General features: G+C 37.6%; 1 protein-coding gene across 1 annotated transcript in view; it reads left to right on the plus strand.

Moving 5' to 3' along the window:
- The window catches only part of LYST (lysosomal trafficking regulator), a 69,172-nt gene extending 49,115 nt beyond the window's left edge, over positions 1–20,057 (plus strand). The window contains exons 34-52 of the mRNA XM_009329164.1: positions 547–692; positions 768–864; positions 1,544–1,605; positions 1,971–2,026; positions 3,077–3,229; positions 3,550–3,794; positions 4,526–4,592; positions 5,475–5,631; positions 6,026–6,166; positions 6,573–6,790; positions 8,132–8,362; positions 9,067–9,256; positions 10,163–10,299; positions 11,018–11,116; positions 14,926–15,065; positions 15,368–15,465; positions 16,121–16,277; positions 16,506–16,577; positions 17,956–20,057. Of these exons, the coding sequence (XP_009327439.1) occupies positions 547–692; positions 768–864; positions 1,544–1,605; positions 1,971–2,026; positions 3,077–3,229; positions 3,550–3,794; positions 4,526–4,592; positions 5,475–5,631; positions 6,026–6,166; positions 6,573–6,790; positions 8,132–8,362; positions 9,067–9,256; positions 10,163–10,299; positions 11,018–11,116; positions 14,926–15,065; positions 15,368–15,465; positions 16,121–16,277; positions 16,506–16,577; positions 17,956–18,094 (2,605 nt within the window). The 3' untranslated portion in view covers positions 18,095–20,057. The remainder of the gene's footprint in view (positions 1–546; positions 693–767; positions 865–1,543; positions 1,606–1,970; positions 2,027–3,076; positions 3,230–3,549; positions 3,795–4,525; positions 4,593–5,474; positions 5,632–6,025; positions 6,167–6,572; positions 6,791–8,131; positions 8,363–9,066; positions 9,257–10,162; positions 10,300–11,017; positions 11,117–14,925; positions 15,066–15,367; positions 15,466–16,120; positions 16,278–16,505; positions 16,578–17,955) is intronic.
- Positions 20,058–22,951: the final 2,894 nt, after the last annotated feature.

Genomic DNA, 22,951 nt, shown 5'->3' on the forward strand with positions numbered 1-22,951 from the left:
TAGTAGTATTTCTGTGCCGTTTAGACAGGTTTTTTGTCAAATACATTTTGCTTTGCCTAATAGAATGAAGAATGTCATAAAGTTTTAATATCTTGTATTACATTGATGGAGTAACAAAACATTTTTTGAGTAATGTTATTCACATTAATATCCAGATGCTGTGTTTGCTAATCTGCATAGAGCAAAAGATATTAAGTCTTGACAAGAAACCAAACAGTGGTATTTTTGCCACTGCAGAACTAGTTTCATATCATGTTTGCAGCAGCTGAGTTTTCAAAATATAGTATTGGACGCATTGTATTGCTGTTTTCATCAGAATTAGTAACTTCAAGAGTAGTCATGGTAGTAGCTGATAAGTAGTCAGTCAGTGGGATAGCTCATGAAAATAAACTACAGAAATTCAGTCTTTTGATACTTTTTCAGAAATAATTGCCCAGTGTACTACTGTGAAACTTCTGCCTTTCTACTGTTTAAAGAAAAACAGAATGAATAAGCATATATACTGCCTCTGCTGCCAAACTCTAACATATTTTGGTTTTTTTTCAGAGCACTCTGGTATGACCCAGTCTACTACCCAACTTCTTGGCAACTGGATCCAACAGAGGGCCCAAACAGAGAGAGGCGCCGCTTGCAGAGGTGCTACCTAACTATTCCAAACAAGTACCTTCTCCCAGACAGGCAGAAACAGGAAGGTAATTATAACATCTTCTAGGAGTATGTCTGAATTGTAACGACTACTAGTGCCTTATGTGTGGGTTTTTTTATAGGTGTGATAAAAACTCCGTTATCTTATCTATTTGAAGACAAAACACATTCTTCTCACTCTTCTACTGTAAAGGACAAAGCTGCAAGTGAACATATAAGGTAAGGTTTGGGTAACATTTACCTCCCTTTCCCACCTTCTCCCGTTCCAAAGAAACAGTCCTCCTCAGTTTTTTGTCTAAATAAACACACACAAAAAATCAAGTGAGATAAGAGACAAATGTCAAAAATGGTAGTTTTCTTGCTATACTCATAAGCAAAAAATTGGAGCTACCAACATGTACATTTTCTAAGTCTTAAGAGTCTATCTCCATAACTTCAAAAATCAGTAAAAGCAAGTACCATCTGGGGTGATACGGAGATGGGACTTCTGTGGGATAACCTGATGGGATTTCTTTACTTATTTGTCACTTAGATATGTAAGACAGGCAGTGCTAATAGATCTGGTAGCTTCCATCAGTGTTCAAAAGCAAATTGTGTTTTCATCCTCTCTGCTTTTACCATTGTGCTACTCAGCTCTGCAGTTGTGTCAATTTACCACCTATTACAGGCACTAATACTGCCTAAAATAACTGCAGAGAACACACAAAGAAATAAACACAAATACACTAATGTGCAAGTCTAGAAAGTTGAGGTTCTTTCTTTGCCTCCTTGGGATTTCAACCATTACAGTCAGTGTTGAAAAGTCTTTCTTCGACTGTAGCCTTTGAGGCTGTTAGTTTTAGGTATGTGCCAAAAGGTACATAAATCCGTAAGTAATAATACACTTTAAATATTTCAGAGTTAATCGAAGATGTATAAGCGTAGCACCTTCTAGAGAGACTGCTGGTGAACTGTTGCTAGGTAAGTAGAATTTTCAGTCCTCAAATCCTTTTTGTCTGAGATTCTGCTGTATATATAAAATTGGGTGATTTTTTAAGTAATTGAGCCTGTTGCCTGATTTCTTATGGATTATATATTTTATAGATCAGTTCTGCCTTTCTTCCCTACTGTTCGCATGAGTGCTATTTGGACTGTAGTTAAGTTTTTTAAAGTTGCAAACCGCTTGTTAAAAGATGTGGAATGCTAAATTCTATTTCTGTCAAGTACTGCCTTGCCCAGGTACTGTTCTTCGTATTCTTAGCACCTGGAGACTGTTTATATAACATTAAGATGCATTATACAAATAGTAATATCACGTACCTTTTTGCAACTATTTTTTCCTGCAGGAAAATGCGGCATGTATTTTGTTGAAGACAATGCTTCAGACACAATTGAAAATTCAGTAAGTATTAGAACATATTGTCCAGCTTTCATTTTTCCAAACTGTGACCATGAGTAGCTTTTGTCTACTGCCACTGAGATTGCTGGAGTGCTAGAGTTAGAGGTCTCCAGACAAGGCCAGCCAAACTGATTAGTTTGGGTTCAGTGTTGCTTCTGTTGCCCCTGGCTGTGGAATTGGTGGTGATAGCAGAAAACAAGAAATATGTGGGCCCTGGGGCTGGGAGGGAATGAGGAGGGGGTGATGTGGGGAGGCTTCTGCACCTTGCTGTCCATTGCTCTGAGTTCATGAGCATAAGTGCGCAGAGCTTGCTCTGGTCTGCACCTGAGATAACTTGCCTTACTGGAAGCTGGAGCACTAGGAAGTACAGGGACTCACAAGTGTATGAATTGTGCTGTACTCTACAGCATCTGATTCTTGAATTTTCCATTATATGGGATGTTCTAGCTCCCCCCTTATCCTATACAAGAGAGGACTATTTCATGGAGGAAACTGGAACTGACCTAATCCTTCTGATATACAAAGGCTCCGATGTATTAAAGTTTATACATCCAACAGACATTTAAAAAAAAAAAAAAATCAAGATATGGGTGATATATCAGTATATACTGCTGAAAGTCTTAAACTATTTTCAGGGAGCTCTTCCTTGCATCCACTAAGCACAGCTCCTGTGGTTTAAGATGTTACCAGCTGTTTTGCTGCTTTGTCCTTCATAGAACTGTCAGAATTGGGATTTATGGCAAAGCTTTGCTCGCTCTGGTTGGCTGTCCAATATTTTAGCTTAAGGCCAGTGAAAGTATGGTGTTGCGTGCTAGTGTTGGATGGGGAACTGGAGCAGCTGAGGAGCATGCATGATGTTCTGCCCACTGCCTTGAGGAGAGTGGAGGATGGGAAACATGTATGAAGAAAATCATGACAATGTCTTAAAGCATCACAGCAAAATTCAAGTTTGCCTTACGATATTCCGTATGGTTATAAACTAGCCCCATTGAAGGGTTTCTTGTTTGGAAAATCTACTATTTAAAATAACTTTTTCAATTGCAAATTCTGCAGAGTTTTCATGGAGAAACTGAACCAGCATCATTTTCTTGGACCTATGAGGAGATTAAGGAAGTTCATAAGCGCTGGTGGCAGTTAAGAGACAATGCTGTGGAAATATTTCTAACAAATGGCAGAACTTTACTCTTGGCTTTTGATAATACAAAGGTAATGTGGCACTGATGGATAATAATATATCAAAGCATTCTGCTGTCTTCGTAACACGTACGCTTGTGCATTAGTTTTTAAGGAGACCTGTTGCATGGACTAATTAAATTCTGCTTACTACTTTTGAAAAAACTTTGCTCAGCTAGACTTCTAGACAAACACAATCATGTTGTAAAACACATCTCTGATGTATTAAGACATTAAAGAATCTTAGTAATACTAAACACTGTTCCATTACAGCAGAAATTTGTTAAATGAGAGAAACTTACTGTTCAAAGCGTTTTAAATTATATGATTAAATCTATGATATTTTCTTCTAGGTCCGTGATGATGTGTACCACAACATCTTAACTAACAATTTGCCTAACCTTTTGGAATATGGAAACATTACTGCTTTGACCCACCTGTGGTGCACAGGACAGATTACTAACTTTGAATATCTGACTCATTTAAACAAACATGCGGGCCGTTCCTTCAATGATCTCATGCAATATCCAGTATTTCCTTTTATACTTTCTGACTACACCAATGAAACGCTGGACCTAAATGATCCATCGGTATATAGGTAATATGAAATGTTTGGAACTGGTTATTTCCAAATACTTGAACTGATCACCCAGTATAGCTTCTTAACTTCATTGTACTAAACTGCACACGTACATGAATGGAGCTATTCAGGGACAAGCCTCATCCATAATAACTTGGGCTTTTTACAATAAGTGGCTGCTTCACCTCGGACTTTTAAATAAAATGTGTAGTATTATGAGCGTGTATATTCAAAGGATGCTATGAATTGGATTTATACTGTCTTAATATGATATGGATAGTCCACAGATTTAAATAAAAGCTGTATGTTTAAATTCATGTGATTAAAGACTTCCAGGCCAAATAGCGAAAATTAAATAGAAAAGGAAAAAACATTGCAAATTATTTGGCCAGTTACAAAATCATATTGTCTTAATTGTGAATAGATCCGAGTGAATTGTCCCACCCTAATAAATTTCTGTTAAGCTGATTTAACATTTGTGTGTACAAAGTCTTTGCCTCTGATTTGACAGAGGCACTTAGCATTTGCTTGCCTGTTACTGTGCTATGGGGTAGCCTGTGGATCCAAGTTTGCCTTTAGCACTAACTAAAAGTGGCCTTTTATTTTCTGAGCTCTCTCGTAAAGTGCTATTAAGTTTTTCTTGTCCTTTTCATGATGCTAAAGGCGCTATTCTTAATAATGCATTATTAAATGGTGTGAATCAACATCTTTATAAAAATGACAAGATATCAGTACTACTTCTGTTACAGAAATCTGGTCAAACCAATAGCTGTGCAGTCCAAAGAAAAAGAGGATCGTTATGTGGATACTTATAAGGTAATTTGGGTAACACTTGCTTCTTGCCTTTTTCCTGTGTCTAAATGATATGGAGGCTTTAATTTTTTTAACATATATTGATGGAGGGAAAAGAAACCACAAATCCAGTATTTTATGTCTATGGAATTCTCATTTCCAGTATGCTGTGTTTCCTGGGAATTGTTTTATAACATGCTTGGAACCTGTGTTTGCCTGTTCCTGAAATCGTAAATCAATTTAGTCTTCCCATGTGATACTGCCGAGGAGGTTAAATTGCTATCTTCTTACATATGAACATACATACATGTAAAGATTCCTAAAGATCAGGGAGATAATTTATTGCTGTTTATTTGAAATTACTTCAGTGGAACTTGTGGCTATTCTTTCTGTTTGATAACAGAAAAGCTGTTATCAGTACTCTGTTATTTTAACATACCCTACTATGATTACAGTGCTCTTTGATTTTTGCTCTTTAGAATGTTTTAAAGGCTGTAGGAAATAACACGCTGGGGATGGAAAGCATCTGCAGCTGGACCTTCAAGCTTACGTCTATATCATCATGGTCTAGTGTATTATTTGCAAATATTGTTTTTTCCATTTAGTATTGAAAAGCCTGTACAATGACTCTGCGGTGTTAGAAAACAATGGGGGGGGAGGAAGCAAAAGTAATAATTAACAGAAAACAAGTCATTTAAATTTGCTTAAGACTTTGATACCTAACTGGATTGTAAAAGTGATCACATCTTTAGACACTTATAATGCATTTGATTCCAAATCACTTTTAAATGTATGTGCCTCTAAAAGTTTAAGTTTTATTTCGAAACAACTTAGGCAAGCTCTTATTGTTATTGGAATACAGTCTAAGTAGAAGGCTTGTGATTTTTTTTCCTACTACTTTTCTAGTATTTGGAAGAAGAGTACCGTAAAGGAGCACGAGAAGATGATCCAATGCCCCCTGTGCAACCGTATCACTATGGATCTCATTATTCCAACAGTGGAACTGTGCTTCATTTCCTAGTTAGGCTGCCACCTTTTACTAAAATGTTTTTAGCCTATCAAGGTAAGGTCACTTTGCTTGCACTTGTCTTTCACATCTGGGCCTTGTCCCAATGACCCAGGAATGCTATATGTTACTCTGTTTAGCATTGTTTATCAATTCCAAATAGCTGAGTTCAGTAAAATTAAATCTGTTATGCTTTCACAATAGAGCCATTCTGAAACTATCAAGATAAACCATAAAGCTGTACATCTTATATTTATACCTTAGTGTATGTAGAATAAAAAGCTGACCTATATTTGACTTGTAGTCCATGTGTAACACATAGTAATTGAGATAGAAAAATTCTAAATGCTCTCAGCGAACTGGAGAGCAGTTAACTACTTGAAGTTGCAGATGTGCAACTGTTATTGTGTCCATCATTGATGTAACAAATTCAGTTTGGATTTCTTTACAGATCAAAGTTTTGACATCCCAGACAGAACGTTTCACTCTACCAATACAACCTGGCGACTCTCTTCGTATGAATCAATGACTGACGTAAAGGAGCTTATCCCAGAATTTTTCTACCTGCCTGACTTTCTGGTTAACAGAGAAGGTATACTAAGAGGATACCAAAACTATATACCCAAAACAGCTGTGGAGTTCAGCCTATGGGTTGAAACTGAGGACATCTATATCCTGTGACTGAATATGCGAAGCAGTAGATGTATGGGAGAAATGTGGCACGAATTTGCAGGATATGCTACAAAAGCTGATATGTAGGACTTAAGGGAAGTTTTTTCATAATTGTGTCAGAGGTGCAAAGGAGTTTCCTATTGTCTGATTTTTCCATTTGAATGAGTATGTACAGCTTAAATGTGTTTGGGGGGGACTTGTTAATGGTGCTGCTTTGTTGATCAGCAATCACTGTGCTTAATGGTTAGCTTTCATAGAACCCTATAAAGAGCTCTTTGAAGTTACTGTCAACTAAAATGTTGGAACATTTACTCCCCTGTTTCTAGGTTTTGATTTTGGAGTACGTCAAAATGGTGACAGAGTTAACCATGTCAATCTTCCACCTTGGGCTCGTAATGATCCTCGTCTATTCATCTTGATTCATCGTCAGGCTTTGGAGTCTGACCACGTTTCCCAGACAATCTGTCACTGGATTGACTTGGTGTTTGGTTATAAGCAAAAAGGCAAGGCCTCTGTACAGGCTATTAATGTCTTTCATCCTGCAGTAAGTATTTAAGCAGTGTGTTTGTTCATTATACTTAATAACTTCATGGGGGAAAGTTTGGTCTGACTTGCTTGGAAAACATCCAGCATAAAGCAAGATCCCTTGCACACGAAGTGTTGAAGAATAAGAAAAGGCTTTAACCATTTCAGTGTGGAACTGATAAGATCCCAGGGATGTTGTGAGACTTTGTGAATTTGTGTTCGTCTTTCTTGCCTTGAGATGGGCATGGTGGATGATCAGGTATGGGGTTTAGACTTTCTGGATAGTTGTTTGCAGTGGTATACAGGTATTGTTTGTGTGTACCTGCTTCCATCTCATTCAAAAGAAGCCTTTCCATTAGGCAGATTGTGCTGCAGCTTTTGATATGATTAAAATAGTTCAGTTTGTCCTGAGCTCGTTATTTGTGTTCTTCCCTTCGTATACATCTTGCGTTTTGTCCCTCTAATGAGCACTTTCCCCTCCAGTAAACTTAATTTCAAATAAGTCTTCATTTAATGTAAAGACTTCCAGAGTTTCACTACTTAATTGTAACACGGCTATCTCGGATTGTATTCTTTAGCTTCAATCCTTACTATCACAAGGTTTGCTCAGTCAGGCAATCCTGGTTTCAAATGCATTCAAATGTGTGTTTTAGTGTTCACTTTATAGCTGGAAGAGCTAATAGAACAGTAGCGTTTGGCAGTGGTGGCTTTTTCTTTTCAAGCAGCTGTCCAAATGGTTTCCTTCCTTTTCCTTTTTTTGTGCTTAAGTATTGATTTAGTTATTACCTTAAATTTCAGATATTAAGTTTGTGTGTGTTCATTGTTTTTTAAAGTGAAAAGTCAAGGCCTTTGTCAGTGTGACTGAGGAAGAGTATGTGGTACACAATTAAAAGACACAAAAGACAAGTAGAGAAAGGAAAGAATTTCCACTCTCCTGAAATATGAAGGTTCTTCCTCCCTCCCCACCCCAAACCAGAGCTTTGTTTTCTGTATGTCTTTAATTAACATATTAAACTTCTTCAATTTTTTGTTTATCCTCAGCAACCCTTCTGTTTTTGCACAGATTAGTAAAGGTCTACTAAGAAAACCTCTTTGACAGAAATTAGTCATGGAATACATGTAGGAGCACCTCGCACGATAAATCTTAGTGATAGTTATCTCCAATAAAGAAGTGGTGACAACGTTACTGTTCTCAGTGGCTCTTTAGTCAGCACAGCCATTGTGGGATGGCTTCTGGTCCAAGTCTTAACCAAACAACTGAAGAGTTTGCCTCTAAATTTGTGTGCATGTGTTAAGAAATCTTTCCCAAAGACAAACTGGACAAGCTTATTCTTGCCCCTCCTGTTTTTTTTCTCTCTAGACCTATTTTGGTATGGATGTTTCTGCTGTTGAGGATCCTGTTCAGAGAAGAGCCCTTGAAACAATGATAAAAACATATGGGCAAACACCTCGCCAGCTGTTCCATACAGCACATGTTAGCAGACCTGGATCCAGGCTTATCATGGAAGGGGAACTTCCTGCTGCCATGGGATTACTAGTGCAGTTCGCTTTCAGAGAAACCAGAGAACACACTAAAGAAATAATATATCCAGTATGTAATTTTGATTTGCAAGATGGTTTGATTAACATTGATATGCTGTAATTATTGTACCCTTATGTTTACAGTTTCCTTCCTAAAACCACAACTTACTGCCCATATTGTACTGTAAAGGAAATACACAAAATCAGTAAAGTGATACTGAAAATTATTTTCATGTATTTGTGACATATTTTGTGTCAAATTAAAATAGACCTGAATTTATCTTGGTTATAGCAAATAAGTGTTGGAAAGCATTTCACTGAACCAGTTTTATACTTTCAGTGATGAATTCTGGAATCTGTGTGCAAACCTATAGTAGGTAAACACATACTGTGCTTTCCTCCATCCTCAACTTTTTCATTGTCTGTAGGACAGTTCAACTTTCTTCACTTCAAACACTTGTTTTCCCTAAAGTCCAATGAGAAACTGAATCCTTGCATTTAAAGAAATCGGTATTTTTACTGAACTACCTACAAGCTTGCTATCTCAGCCCTTAAAGAAGTGGGAGAACTCCCTTAAAGCAAATAGTTGAGCTGATGATACTACAGTGCTTCATACTTGTCTTTCTACTATTTTTAGAATGCTTCAGCAGTCCTTACCATGTGATTGCTTATGGGAATGTGATATTAATGATTCTCCCTTACTATAAAGAAATAATATTTTTCCGAAAACTTTTTACCACCTTTTAATTTGAATCGTATTTGTGCTTGTTTTAGAGTCCATTACCATGGATAAAAGGCTTGAAGTGGGGAGAATATGTTGGTTCCCCAAGTGCTCCGGATCCTGTTGTCTGCTTTAGCCAACCACATGGAGAAAGGTTTGGCGCTCTCCAGGCTTTACCAACTAAAGCTATCTGTGGTTTGTCCCGCAAGTTTTGCCTTTTGATGATATATAGCAAGGAGCAAGGTATGAATTCATGCTTATTCTCTACATGCAGAATACATGCGAAAATGAGCCGTAAAAAATTTAAATCTAATGCTACTATTTTTCTCCAGCGAACTTCCCAAATTTAGTCTCTTTTTGCCAAAGATTGATTTAGAACAGTAACAGCTTCCTCGTGTGCTATCTTTCCTGGAGGGTGGATTTTACTTGTAATTTTCAAAACTACATAGAGGCATCCTGTAATGAAGTTTGATTATTTTTTTTTCATTAAAGAGACTGAAGCATGAGGATTTAACTTTAGAACTTGCCAGCAGATTCAGTCCAAGAACAACTGAAGAACAGGTGAAAAGAACATGTGGCAACAGAAAGGAGAATTAAAGGAATGGGTTTTAGAGACAGAGAATGAGGAAAGTTATCAGTAAAAAGCAGAGGTGAAGGATCTTTTGCTTTCAGATAAACTTCTCGGAAGGATTCTTATTGATAATGTACAAACAGGTTCTCATTCTTTCCTTTGTAACATGTACTAGCGAAGGTTTTTTAAAAATAAATGGCTTCACAATTAGTCAACAAAAATAAGTAACATTCTTGTGAAGTTATGAACAATCATTTCTCTAGCTGGGAAGTATTGTCAGCCTCTTCCCCTTTTCTCCACTCCCAATAGATGCAACATTTCTGCAAAAAAGTTTTGTCCAAGTTGCAAACTGTTTTTGGAGAACACTGAATGTTTACATGGTCTCTGAAAACTATGTTTGTTTATAGTACATTACAGATTAAGCCACAGGCTAACAGAAAATATCTTATTTTGAAACTTCGGAGCTTTTAATATTCTAGCTTGTGGTAAAACATGGACCTGAGATTTTTATTGTTGACTGTCAAACTGATCAAGTCTTTGGTTGCATATGTGACACAATATTATATGCCTTCCTTCAGGTGTGAGAAGTATGCACAGTACTGATATTCAGTGGTCAGCTATCCTGAGCTGGGGATATGCTGATAACATTTTACGACTGAAAAGCAAGCAAAATGAACCTCCACTAAATTTTATACAGAGTTCACAGTTCCATCAGGTAAAAAAGTCTTTCGGTCCTCAATATTTCTAGTTCAAGCGGTGGCCTGACTTGGCAGTAGGTACTCTTGCTTTCATTTTTCTTGGAGTTGAGCATCCAAACACAACTGTTTATAATCTGTTTGATTCCTCTTTGGAATGTGTCCCTCATTGTTCCAGTGTATCTTGCTCCTGGATGTGTTCCTGTACTAGGTAAAGATCCCTTCTGAATGCATTTGATTTTTGTAGCTTTTCCCTCCTATGGAATATGGGTGTGGATTTAGAAAAGCTTACATTCTGGGCCAAGAAAAATGAATACAGGAAAAAATTATAGATGCCTCACTAGAAGCAGAACTCCACTATAGTTTAGGATTCCTCTGAAAAAGATTGTCTAAAAGATCGGTAGGGAACGCTGCATAATCTCTGTTATGCTCCAATGGTTGGTGAGATTCTACCAAAAAGATTTTGGCTGATGATGTGGCTGCAGGTCTAGAAGTCTGCAGTAGTTCACTGCTCCTTTGGCTGTGAATTCTGGGCTACACAGAATCTCCCTCTTTACTTTGTTTCTGAAGTAACAGCAAATATGACCTAGAGCAGGTATATTTTAACTCTTGATTTTGTTAGCTTTTCTTAGGCTAACCAATAAAGAATCAGTTTGACCAAATGCTATGGCATAATGAAAATAGCAGTTAGAATAGCTTCTGCGCTAATTTTTTCTGGCTTTGTTTCATCTTTCCAAGGTAACAAGTTGTGCTTGGGTGCCAGACAGTTGTCAGCTGTTCACAGGTAGTAAATCTGGTGTCATCACAGCATATATGAACAGATTCACTAGCAATACGGTGAGTTCCATTGGACAGGATTTATATTGAAAGATTTAGCTGTATTCACTATTACAGTCTTTTTTTTTTAACAGGAAAAGCGAGAAAAGGGGAATATGTCGTATTCAGGACAATTGCTAAAAAGATCAAGTGCTTGTTTAGTGTTTATTTTTGAAGGATGTTCTCTGACATTGTTAAATAGATTTATCTCAGCATGTTTATTTGTGGGTTTTTCTTAAGCTGTTCACATACTGCTAGCCTTTAGTCAGCCCTCATCATCTGCGTTTATAACTGATTACACATACAGCTCTGACTGTATTCAGGCTAGGGCTTGGAATTGAAGCTCTCTGGCACAGTGAAGCTCCCTACATTAAGGAGTAACTTTTTCTGTGAAGGAGACAGAGCCTTTCAAAGCCTTAACTGAAACTGTGGAATGCATTTCCCTGAAGTAAACACCACTTCAAATGCAGAAGGCACTTAGACTACAGAGAGCTGGGATGAAATCTCTGACAGTGTATATATTAACCACTAAGCCTCTTCATTTTGTCATATTCCTTAAGGGGAAAAGCTGTGAGGAGGGAAATGAGAAAAGTAATTTGCATTACTTAATGCATTAGTGGAAGATACTGAGATACTAGTAGAAATCGCCTTGATACTATGTGATAATAAGCAAGGTATAAAAACACAAATGGAACTCAAAATTCATCTTCTGGTTCAGACTGAGTTTCTGAGCTTGTCTGACTTTCTCCAGTGGTAACTTCTACTCTTCATAGTTCTAACAAAGAGTTCGCAACTTTCTTGACAGGCCATTTCAGGTGTGTCTACAGGATTATCCATAGCAACAACTACACTAAACTGATTTCTCAAATTTAGCTTGATACAGGTATTGGCAAACACATTTGTAATATTGTACTCTTGATGCTCTTGAACCATTACATTAGCGTGGGCTAGAGGGAACCTTGGTATGATCTGCTATGCCTACCCAGTCTCCTGTTTTCAGCAGTGGCAAATAGCAGATGCTTAGGCTGGGAGGAGCACAAACATACAGTGATTTCTTCCTTGGCTTTCTTCCAGTTTCTGGTGATCTGCCACTCAGACTTCCTGAGCTCAGCAGCACTTTTGAGTTTAAAAAAATGAAGTAGAGCTTGAAGCCTGCAAGCTTCAGTCAGTTGGATCTCAAGTCAGGCACCTTAACTGCTCACCAGAATAGTGAGCTTGACCTGTACTGAAACTTGGATTCCAGTTAAAATTTTCTGAGGTATTAAAATAGAAATTCAATACACTTGCCTTCTGCAATGCTAAAAAGAAACTGTAGTCGTGGGGTTATGATTCTTAAGTTGCCTGCATTTCCTAGAAACAAGTGATTCTTGTTCAGCTGCACAGATGTTGTCTTTGAGACCATCATTGCTGAATTTCTCAGCACTGACAGTTTTACATGCCCCAGGCAGACTGACCTTGTGCCAATTTTGTAGCTCCTGTTGTTGAGTCAGTTACCCAAGTCAGGGCTGCAGGGAATGCAAGTGTGCTTCCTAGCATCTGTTCTGTATGCATCTTGTCAGCTGTTCAGTGATAAAGTGAGCAGTGTGTTATAATGCAGTACTTGAATATTTTGCCCTGTTTCACACTTATATAAATTCAATGCATAGGCATAAAACAGATACCATGTTGTTAATTGGATATGGGAATTCAAAGGCATGCCGTCAGAATTCAAAAATACCTCAATGTTGTACTTCAGATGCTCTGTTTTTCCTAGCCTTTAAGATGGTCAAAAACCTAATGAAGTACTGCTTTGAAACTGTGATCTATCTTGACAATAAGTCATACCTTCATGAAAACCTCAGCCAAGGTTTTCTGGTTGTACAAATTACTCCAGCCTTCACTTGCTGACTATGAGAGTTGTCTTGCAAACAGAAAGAGAGCACTTCAATAATTTGTTCGAGTAAAACTGGGCAGAGATCATTTAAATTCTCCACTCAAGTGCTGTAGGTGATCATTTGGGGTAACCAACAGAAAGAACTGCTATTTAAAGGTAGATACATACCCACATGTTTTTCCACATATAGATAGTGTTTTAGTGGTTGTCATCTAAAAGCAAGTGGAAAGTAAAAAGGGGATGGCATTTTAGGCATGAGGTAATTATTTCATTACTTACTAGACCTTAATACAGTTGGTGCTAAAATTCCAGCTTTTCTCATTATAATATTACAATATTACAATAACCCGGTGAGGAATCAATAAACCATTGCTATTAGTGCTATAGAGAGAAGCTGCTAAAGGTGTGAATCCTGCTTTCAGTTCAGGTGTTGAAATGTAGCTCAACAGCAAACACTTAAAGGAGATGAGAGGAGCACAGTAAAAGGGTTATAAAAATCAGTTGTTCTTCAGAAAATCAGAAGTCTTGATTATTGCTGTTATGGAAAAATCTGCTCAGTTTAGAGAAAAAAATTATACCAAGGATTAAAGAAGGATCTGCATATGTGAGGTACCACACTGTTCTGAGAATGGCAACTGGATACTTTCATAAGTGTGTCTTACTTAGAGGAAGTGCTCAGTAGCAAGAGCTAAATAGCAGGTCTTCCTGTTGTCAGTGTATTGACTCTTGCCACATTACATAGATTATATTGTCCTTTTTAGTGCAGAAAGACATGTAAATTTTCTACAAACTGAATTAAGCATATGTATATTTTTCTTGTCTGTTTCTACTTTCAAGCTTTTTGTAGATCTGCTATATGCATCTTGTACCCTCATACAAAAATGCTGACAATGTGCTCTGACGTGTGAGGAAACAAGCAGAAAAATGTTCCTTTCTTTTACAAAGATTATTCCAATATCTGTACAGCAAGTTGTTTTAATTAAAGCATTAGTATTCTGATTAAGCAGGTCCTTCGACTTAGCCTGTTTTCAGGAAGTCTGAATCATTTCAAATCAAACTTGAATAAGAAGCGTTATTTGGTGTTTGGCGGCAAACTTTTTAGCAGGGCCTGTTGCGACAGGACAAGGGGGAATGGCTCTAAACTAAAGGGGGGGTACACTTAGACTGGATATAAGGAAGAAATTTTTTACGCTGAGGGTGGTGAAACACTGGCACAGGTTGCCCAGAGAGGTGGTGGATGCCCCATCCCTGGAAACATTCAAGGTCAGGTTGGCCGGGGCTCTGAGCAACCTGCTCTAGTTGAAGATGTCCCTGCCCACGGCAGGGGGCTTGGACTAGATCACCTTTAAAGGTCCCTTCCAACCCAAACTATTCTATGATTCTATGAAATTTGCTGCTTTAATTTTTATCTAGCAGTTTCTATATCTAAATTTTACTTCCTGCATGTTTTTCCAACTTGGTATCACTGAAGGACTTGGCACCAACTTGAGGAATTCCCAGTAATTTACTGTACACAGAGTGGTAACTGCTGAGCTGGGTTTTCCTTCTATGTTTCCAAGTGCTTCCTCTAGATGTGAAAATATTGAGGACTCATTTTGCTGTCATGTGGAAATAGCAGCCTTGCAGAAAACAAATCAGCTGATTTCAAGGTGTGTAATTGAGACAGAAGTAGTACAATAGTTTTTCGTTTCAATTCATTGGACTACATCAAAATGTTTGCTTAGACTAAAGCACTGGAAGCAAAAAGTTGAACATTAATAATATGTATGGCTTATCATAGTATAAAGCATTAAATATAATAAAGCATTAATAACGTTGCTAAACTGATGACATTAAAAGCAATGGGAACCATTGTTTGAAATCTAAGAATTAAACTTGTCCCTAGGCTTATCCTTTTAAGAAAAAATACGTTAATTTTTTTTCATGACTTACATGTTTTATCTTGCTGTTTTTTCAGCCTTCAGAGATAGAGATGGAATCGCAAGTCCATCTGTATGGTCACACAGCAGAAATAACAAGCTTATTTGTATGCAAACCATACAGTATAATGATAAGTGTCAGCAAAGATGGAACCTGCATCATATGGGATTTGAACAGGTACAAGTATATATGTAACTCTTTCCGATGGCTTTCTTCTAAATACCTGTTTTCCAACTTTTGGGTATCTTTACCCTTTTAAAGTTAACTGAATTTGTTCCATGTATATCTTAATGTGAAGTCAAACCTTTACTGGTTTTTTTTTTCGCATGAAGAGTGTTGGAATTCTAGAATGAATATGAAAAATACCATCATCATGCAAAATGTTGATTGACATTAACATAATTCTTAAATATTTTCCTCAAAGAACCTTTTCTGTGTTTGAGTCTGAACTTTAGGCTTGTTCTCTCTATTTTCTTCAGGCTGTGCTATGTCCAGAGTCTGGCTGGACACAAGAGTCCTGTGACTGCAGTTTCAGCTAGCGAAACAACTGGTGATATTGCAACAGTTTGTGATTCAGGTATATTTGGTGGTCAGCAAATAGCAGAGTCTATACTATTAAAGGACAATGGGAAATTATTCTGGCAGCTTCAGAAACCTAATATTTAGGTTTTAAACTGACATGGAGACTTTCAACTCCATTTCTGTAGCTCACAAACCAATTTTTTTTCTGGAAAAGATTGTATTCTTTAATTGGTAAGGGACATGAGTTTCAATCCCTTTTAAGACAAAGCAGTAGCTGGGTTATTAATTCATTGATAGAATCAAATATCCCAGATAACCTTGCTACTTCGAAGTATTTTGCTTAAAATGCAAGCCAGGGTACAAGAACTAGCTGTTTAAAGTAGATGGTATGAATTCCCTCTTAGTGCTTCCCTGTTAGTATATGAGAATTGGTCATTACAAGTAAATTCATATAGCATTTTTAAAGTACAATGTTCCATAAATATGAAGTGATGTCTTCTAAATCACTGCAGTGGCTTGGTGGTTTGCACGTTCCCTGTCACAAAAGGAGGGAAGAGCTAATTGTTTACTGCAGCACACATCACGCCGAGTCATTTAAACCTTCTGATCTTTCAAGAAGTTGAATTCTTTAACACTCAAAAGATTCTGTTGCATAGACCTAGCTGTAGTCTAGATTTTTTTTAATACTGCCATGCTATGTTCTGTTGCAGTTGGAGGGGGTAGTGATTTGAGACTTTGGACAGTTAACGGTGATCTCGTGGGACACGTACACTGCAGGGAAAGTATTTGCTCTGTTGCTTTCTCTAACCAGCCTGAAGGAGTGTCTGTCAATGTGATTGCAGGGGGGCTTGAAAATGGAGTTGTGAGGTAAGTATTTGAAACTTTTATTTATTAAAATGCTTTATAACTTAGGCTCACAGTTTGAGACCATGTAGCCAAACATCATGCTGATACTTGGCTTTAAAGAAGGTGGACAAGCTGTTGTTCAGTTTCCAATCTTAGTAGTTGCTAAATATGCTAAAGTTGCTAAAGGTTATGTTTATCACTGAAATATTTGTAAAATTAAATGTGAAGAAAAATTACTCTTTCTTTCAGACTGTGGAGTACATGGGACTTGAAGCCAGTACGAGAAATAACATTTTCGAAGTCAGCCAAACCTATTGTAAGGTAAAAAGATCTTAAGTATACAATAAATGGATTTTTCTTGGGGGGGGAAGACCACAACAAAATAGCCTTGAGTATTGAACATGGATTTGACATGAGGACAGGAGGTAAACACCCATGTCTAAAAAGAGCAATGCAATCCTACTAATTATTCATGAAAGCAAAATGAGCACAAGTGTACTATATCTGTAATGACAGTAATAACTAGGTTCTGCTGCTGGCAGATAGAAATTAGCAGGATTTCCTTGAGAACTGAACAATAGCTACTCTTATTCTTAAGTTTTTAATACTTTTCCCCAGAATCTGTGTAAAAATCATGACATAATCTTAACTTTGTCAGACTCAAATAGACAGGGTTTTTTCTCCCTCAGAAATAAATGAAGACACTGCATTTTTCCTGACCATTTTTTTCTGATGCTGGAAGGAAACGGTGGAGAAGGGAGTAAAGGAAACTGAGAGGAGCCTGGAAGCTGCCATTTTGGAGTGCTTGTATAATTTTCTCTTGAGTCCCCTTGATTTATATAAGCAGAATTATTCTCATGCCAATGTGTTTTCAGAACACAGTCAAAGGATCGAGTCTTTGATATCCCCAGTGGTACAGTACCCTGCACAGAGGTCTTCGAGTTATGCCAAAATTTTATCATCTCAATGTTAGTATAGTAACAAATTACTCTGGAAAAAAATTTTTGACCATTGCTGAAATATCATTTAAAACCCAAACCACTAATCACCATTTTTTAGAAATGAAAAACATTCTGATAGCAGTTACTGTCTTTCTGTTACCTTCTTTAAGAAGCATATTTCACAAAGCTTGTTGATAATGATTTAGTAGCTATTTAATAATTTAAAGTTTCCTGCTTAAATGAGACAGAAAATGGATGCTGACCTTCATGCTCTCTAACATTACCCGTGGCATGGCTGAAGGGCTTTACTACTGTTATAGCTCAAGAAATGCCTGGCTGAACAAAAGTCCTGTGCTGTGCCATGAAATCTGATAGATTTAGTTTCTGCCTTTGTCAGCAAGCAAGTTCAGAGGGTGCTGAGTTCTGTTGCTGAAAAGCCTTCCTTTCAGAAGTAGAAGGGGCAGCTCAGGGAAGGAGTAGGATGCTGCTACTGATCTGGCCTTTTTCTTTGACGTTGCAAAGAAATGAGTACTAAACTGCATGGCATGTTGAAGTGCTGGACAAAGCTGTAGTTCAGTCTGTTTGGTTACAAAAATGAATAAGCAGGTATATGCAAACATATTACTATGTTAACGTATGCACTGGGTCTCCCCTGAGAGCTAATCTTTACTGGCTACACTCTTACAGGTTTTTAATGTTTTCTAGCATTTTAAATAGCCAAACCTGCTATAAAAATACATTGTTGTCTTGTTTTTCAGCCTTACATTTTCCTGTGATGGTCATCACTTGTTCACAGCTAATAGCGATGGAAATGTTATAGCTTGGTGTCGCAAGGACCAGCAGCGCTTGAAGTTACCCATGTTCTATTCATTCCTTAGCAGCTATGCGGCTGGGTGATAACTTTTTGCTGCTAACTTATGTCTCTGATGCACTTTAAATCCAAAATATATTATAGAATCTCTTGTTTAACTGGATTTTGAAGTAGTTTTGAATGTCTCTAGAATGACTGAATAGATTTTAAAAAAGAGCAGTCTAAGGTGGTGTAAAATTGCATATGTGCATGCACAAACTTGAAGCATATCCAGGCCACCAGGAAGCTCTGGTCATATACTCCAATACCAGCAAAGTGACTCATAAATGCTCTAACATACAAGTCAAAATGCTGCAATATAGAACATAATAGTATTTTTTTAAATCACTTCTTGGACAGAAGTATTTAAAAAATTGATTGATAATGCTTATTCCCCCTCTTATGTTGTAAAATATTGGCCGCATAAAGTTCTGTAAATATCTATTAAAATGTCAGCATATGTATATCTGAGTTGAGCGTGGTATAGTTAGCTCTGGGATAAGCAACCCAAAACTGAAAAATCCAAGATCACTTACAATTGCTTTTTTTGAGAAGCAAAGAACTGAGTAGGTGCTTTTTGCACCATCTTACGGTATTGTAATGCTAAAAATTGAATTTCTGTTATCTTTATATTTGTAATTTTTGCCATCTTCTCTGTTAGTATAATAGTCTTTACAACAGACAAAAATAAAACATTTGTGTTAATGATGAGTAGACACCTCATGGCATCATGAAGCAATAGTTCGATCACATTTTGGTTTTGTTTTTTATGTAGTGTTAACTCCCTAACTTTGTAACACCTAGCTATTGCGATTCTGTGGCAGAATATATATTATATACACACACAGCTTATCTTCCAGAGCTCTAAAAAAAGGTATTAAAGAAGGCACAGATGTGCTCCTGTTCTAGTGTCATTGAAGTTCAATACACTGTAAAATGTTTGAATCTAACTGCTTGAATAATCAATGTTCATAGGCATCAGATGATTTGGAAGAGTTTACGCAGACACACTGTGCAAATATGTTATTTATTCCTGGGTGCTACTTTCTGAGGAAAAAGATAAGCCTCCCTTGTGAAAGGCTTAACAAATTTGAATTCTTAGGCCAGATCAAAAATTAACATTTCAGTTGATGGATTTGAAGACCTCTAAACCTGACACTATGAATGAGTGCCTGCTAGTCATGCAAATGGTAAAACAAGAATGCTATGCAAGTCTGATGTAGTTACATTTTTCTTTTAAATTGCTTTGCTTTTTCATCATTGACATGTTCCGCTATTGCCATACAGATGAACTGCTGTATCTTCTCATGTTTAAGGTTCATCTGCCTTCAAAACACTGTATGTGAAATTGTCAGGTTGTGATGAAGATGACATACACACAGGAAATCTCTACACTTCTTTTGAAAATTCCAAAGTCTTCAGAAATTCTTGAAACTTCCTGATTGAAGAACTTTTCAAACTAGAAAAACTTCAGAAAAATATTCTCATAGTCCGTGACACAAAGGCTGATCTTTGGTTCAATTAAGCAAGTGGCTACGTACTGTATGAATTGAATTTTAAACGGTGTATACTGTAGCAGCGTTGTATGGGATGGCTTTAGTCATGTTTTTCACTGTCTAAATGTTAATGTAAGGTCCAAATACAGACTGAAAAGCTTCCTGGCTCATGTTGAAGTGATGTGCTTTATTTAAGAGACAAAATACAAATATTGTGGTTTTGGGGTGCTTTTGTGCTCCCTGGTTTGGGGTGTTGCTCACAAAGGCATATTTTTATAAAGTAGAATTCCACTTGTTACAAATCAATATGCAAAATTGCTGGCCTTGTAAAGAGTGCAATATTATATATTTTTATGTAAAAGTAAAAATGATTTTTTGAAGCAAGGAATATTTATTCAGCTTAACGTTCTGGAACTATTAAAATAACATTGCAATAGTATCTGTGCATGATGTACTGAAATTTCCTGTAAATGTCACATTCCACACTGTCTTTGTATACACTGTCACATTGTTGGGTAATAAACAGATCTTTGTACCAAATTGTTTGAGATGATTAGAAACATGTTTTTGGCTTAGTTTCACCTATCTTTTAGGGATCTTTTGCACACCTTGCTCCAAATCAATTTCTGCTGATTCTGTCTTTCGTATTTTAAAAATCATGAAGTGGAGAAGTTGTTTCTGGACTACATTATGTGGCTGTCAAACTGAATGGGGGGGTATAAGATTGGAAGTGGGAAACCCTAGGTGTATCACTTTGCACATGTGTGCATGTGTCCTTCCTTCCCATAGGATGTGTGGCTACACTTTGGATGAAGTGATGGCTCTCAAAGCAGAGACGTTTCCCTTCTGCCCAGCTTGCCTCCTCCCTGAAAACCTGACTGAGTAAGGAAAGGCAGAAAAGCAGCTCCTCTCTGGATTCTCTGAGGGAAGGAAGAAAAACGTGCTGGCTGGAAATTGGAGACTGGGATCTCCGGGAGGCTTCTGACAGACGGTGCAAGGCTTTTCCTCTTGGAAGCCAGGGTTTGGGAGAGGTTTGCATGCCAAGGCCTATCTATGCGATACCACTTGTGGAATTCTGTGGTAAACCCAGATCATTATGTTCCGATTGTGGAGATACATGGTGAGAAAGGGAAGGGGAGGCCACAGCCAGATACTCACTTGTGGTGGGGAGAGGAGAAGGAGTCTCCAAACCACTACTGAAAAAGGGAACCCTGATCTCGGATTTGAGATCCACTGTTTAGACAAACCCATGACAATGGATAGGAAAAACAAAATCACTAGAGAATTGTATCTGTGAACTGAATTAAACATGATAAAATCTTCTGCAGGAAAAATGGTTTCTGTGATGAAATACAAACACCTTTCAACTTTGACTCTGAAACATCAACTTTTAAGGATCTTTGTATTTAAGCCACATCTATCTTTGGAGAAAGAGTTCCTTCATACTGAGCAAGAGCCTCCTCCCCCTTCCAGGATTTCTTGATTTACTATGATTGCAGGATTTACTGTGCATTTTGTGGGGAGAACTCTAGAGAGCAGTGGGGGAAAAATATCACCTGGTTTGCTACTAACAAACTTTGTTTACCTTTTAGTTTTCTTCATGCTTTTTGTTTAAAGCAGTATTGGTTTATTTTTTTTCTTCTTGCATGTGCAAATAGAAGTCACACTTCCATATGCTGCTACTCTATCACAAAAATATAGAACAAATACTATTTTAAAGCTCTGCTCGCCTTGAAAAATATCCACTGGAACATTAGTTAAGCTTCTAGAGGTACAGACAGCACTGTTTTCTTTGCTACTGTAGTAAGTACTACTGACAAATGACCTCCATGCTAGTGAGATGTGGTAGAGATTGACTTGCTGTTACTGCTCTGGAATAGGGTCATAAAGCCGCTGATTCTGCATCTGGATTGCTGTAATAGTCTGTGCTGTGTATTTCACAATTTGGGCAGGTCACTTTTTCAAAAGAATTAAGAACTGTATGTGACTAGTCTGATTAGACTCTTAACGCTATCCTGGGCTACCTAGCAGAAAGTTGAGTAAAGACATGAGCTTGCTCACTGTTTCCAGCTTAGAGCTAGCATTCCCAGAAAAATTAAAAAAAATCTAGATTCTCTAATGCAATTGAATAAGGCCCATATAAGCCTCATTAGGGGCTAGTTCATGTAGATTCAAGGAACAGAAATTCATGCTAGCTGTTACAGGTATTGCACTCAAAGCCTATAGGCCAACTCTGGTAGGAGACTCCTGGTTGTGGTGGAACATATGAGTTTCTGCAGATTAAAAAGAAAATGTATATATAATATATGATTAAAATACATTTTAAAACAACCACTTTCCCCCTTATATTTTAGCTTAAAGAACAGAGTTGTTTGAATCCAATGGTAAAAATATTGTGTAAATCAGTGATAACTGTCTGATTATTTGAACCATCTAGCACCTGCTTTGTCTAATAGTGTGTAAATCCTTTGTCTGGTAAATAGAACCTTTTGTAGAATGATGATGCACTTAAATGTGAATGAAACAGCAGCAGCATGGGCCAGTTAAGTTTCCAGTCAGTTTCTGGAACTCTAGCTAAGGTAAGCTTATGAATTTACCTATTTGTATTTACTAATGTTTACCATCTTCCTCCTGCATTTCCTTCTCTAAAGCCACTGACTCAGTCTTTGACGAGGCTGTCCTTGCTCCAAAGCACCTTTAAAATTCTCTATTTTATTTTCTATAGAAAATAAATTTGACTTGGAAATGACTCTGCTCTATTAAGATGGAATGAGAAAGTGCTGATAGCGGAGTAATAGAGAAGTGTGACAAACATATGTCTCCCCAGAGGGAACAGCCACCTTATTGGGGAACAAAATAAATGAGATTGCTGTGATGGTACTCCTGCCAATGTGCTAATTATTGGGGCAGACAAATTTTTCTGTTAAAAACGTTAATTGGCAGTTTAACTGCCACTGACCTTTATGCTAGACTCTCAAATTTGTAATGGAGAAGTATATAAAAATTGGTCTATAAAGCTGAATCGTTTTATTCTGACATACTAGCTTTGACAAGGTGAGTCTTAGCGATCCTTTTTCCACAGTGGTTCCTTTTTTCAGTGGGCTGTTTTTTTTTTTTTGTTTTTTTTTTTACACTTCATCCTTCCTTTGTTCACCCTGAGGAAGGGACAGACGGTATGGGCTCTTACCCAAAAAAACCCTGTGTCGTACAGGCTTTACCCGTTCCATGTTTTAGAAATACCTGGACGATTGTTTGATCCTTACCGTCTGCTGGCATCGGAGAAGTAGGTGGCTGCAGCAGTAAAGAGGAGGCGAGCGCTTGCAGGATTAGCCTCAGCACGCCGCTGGCAGGTGCCGCTGCCCGAGGCGGAGGAAGGTAAAGCCGCGAAGGCGGGACAGGACGGGCGCG

The sequence above is a fragment of the Pygoscelis adeliae genome, unplaced genomic scaffold (assembly GCF_000699105.1).
Source record: "Pygoscelis adeliae isolate BGI_AS28 unplaced genomic scaffold, ASM69910v1 Scaffold77, whole genome shotgun sequence".
Taxonomy (NCBI): domain Eukaryota; kingdom Metazoa; phylum Chordata; class Aves; order Sphenisciformes; family Spheniscidae; genus Pygoscelis; species Pygoscelis adeliae.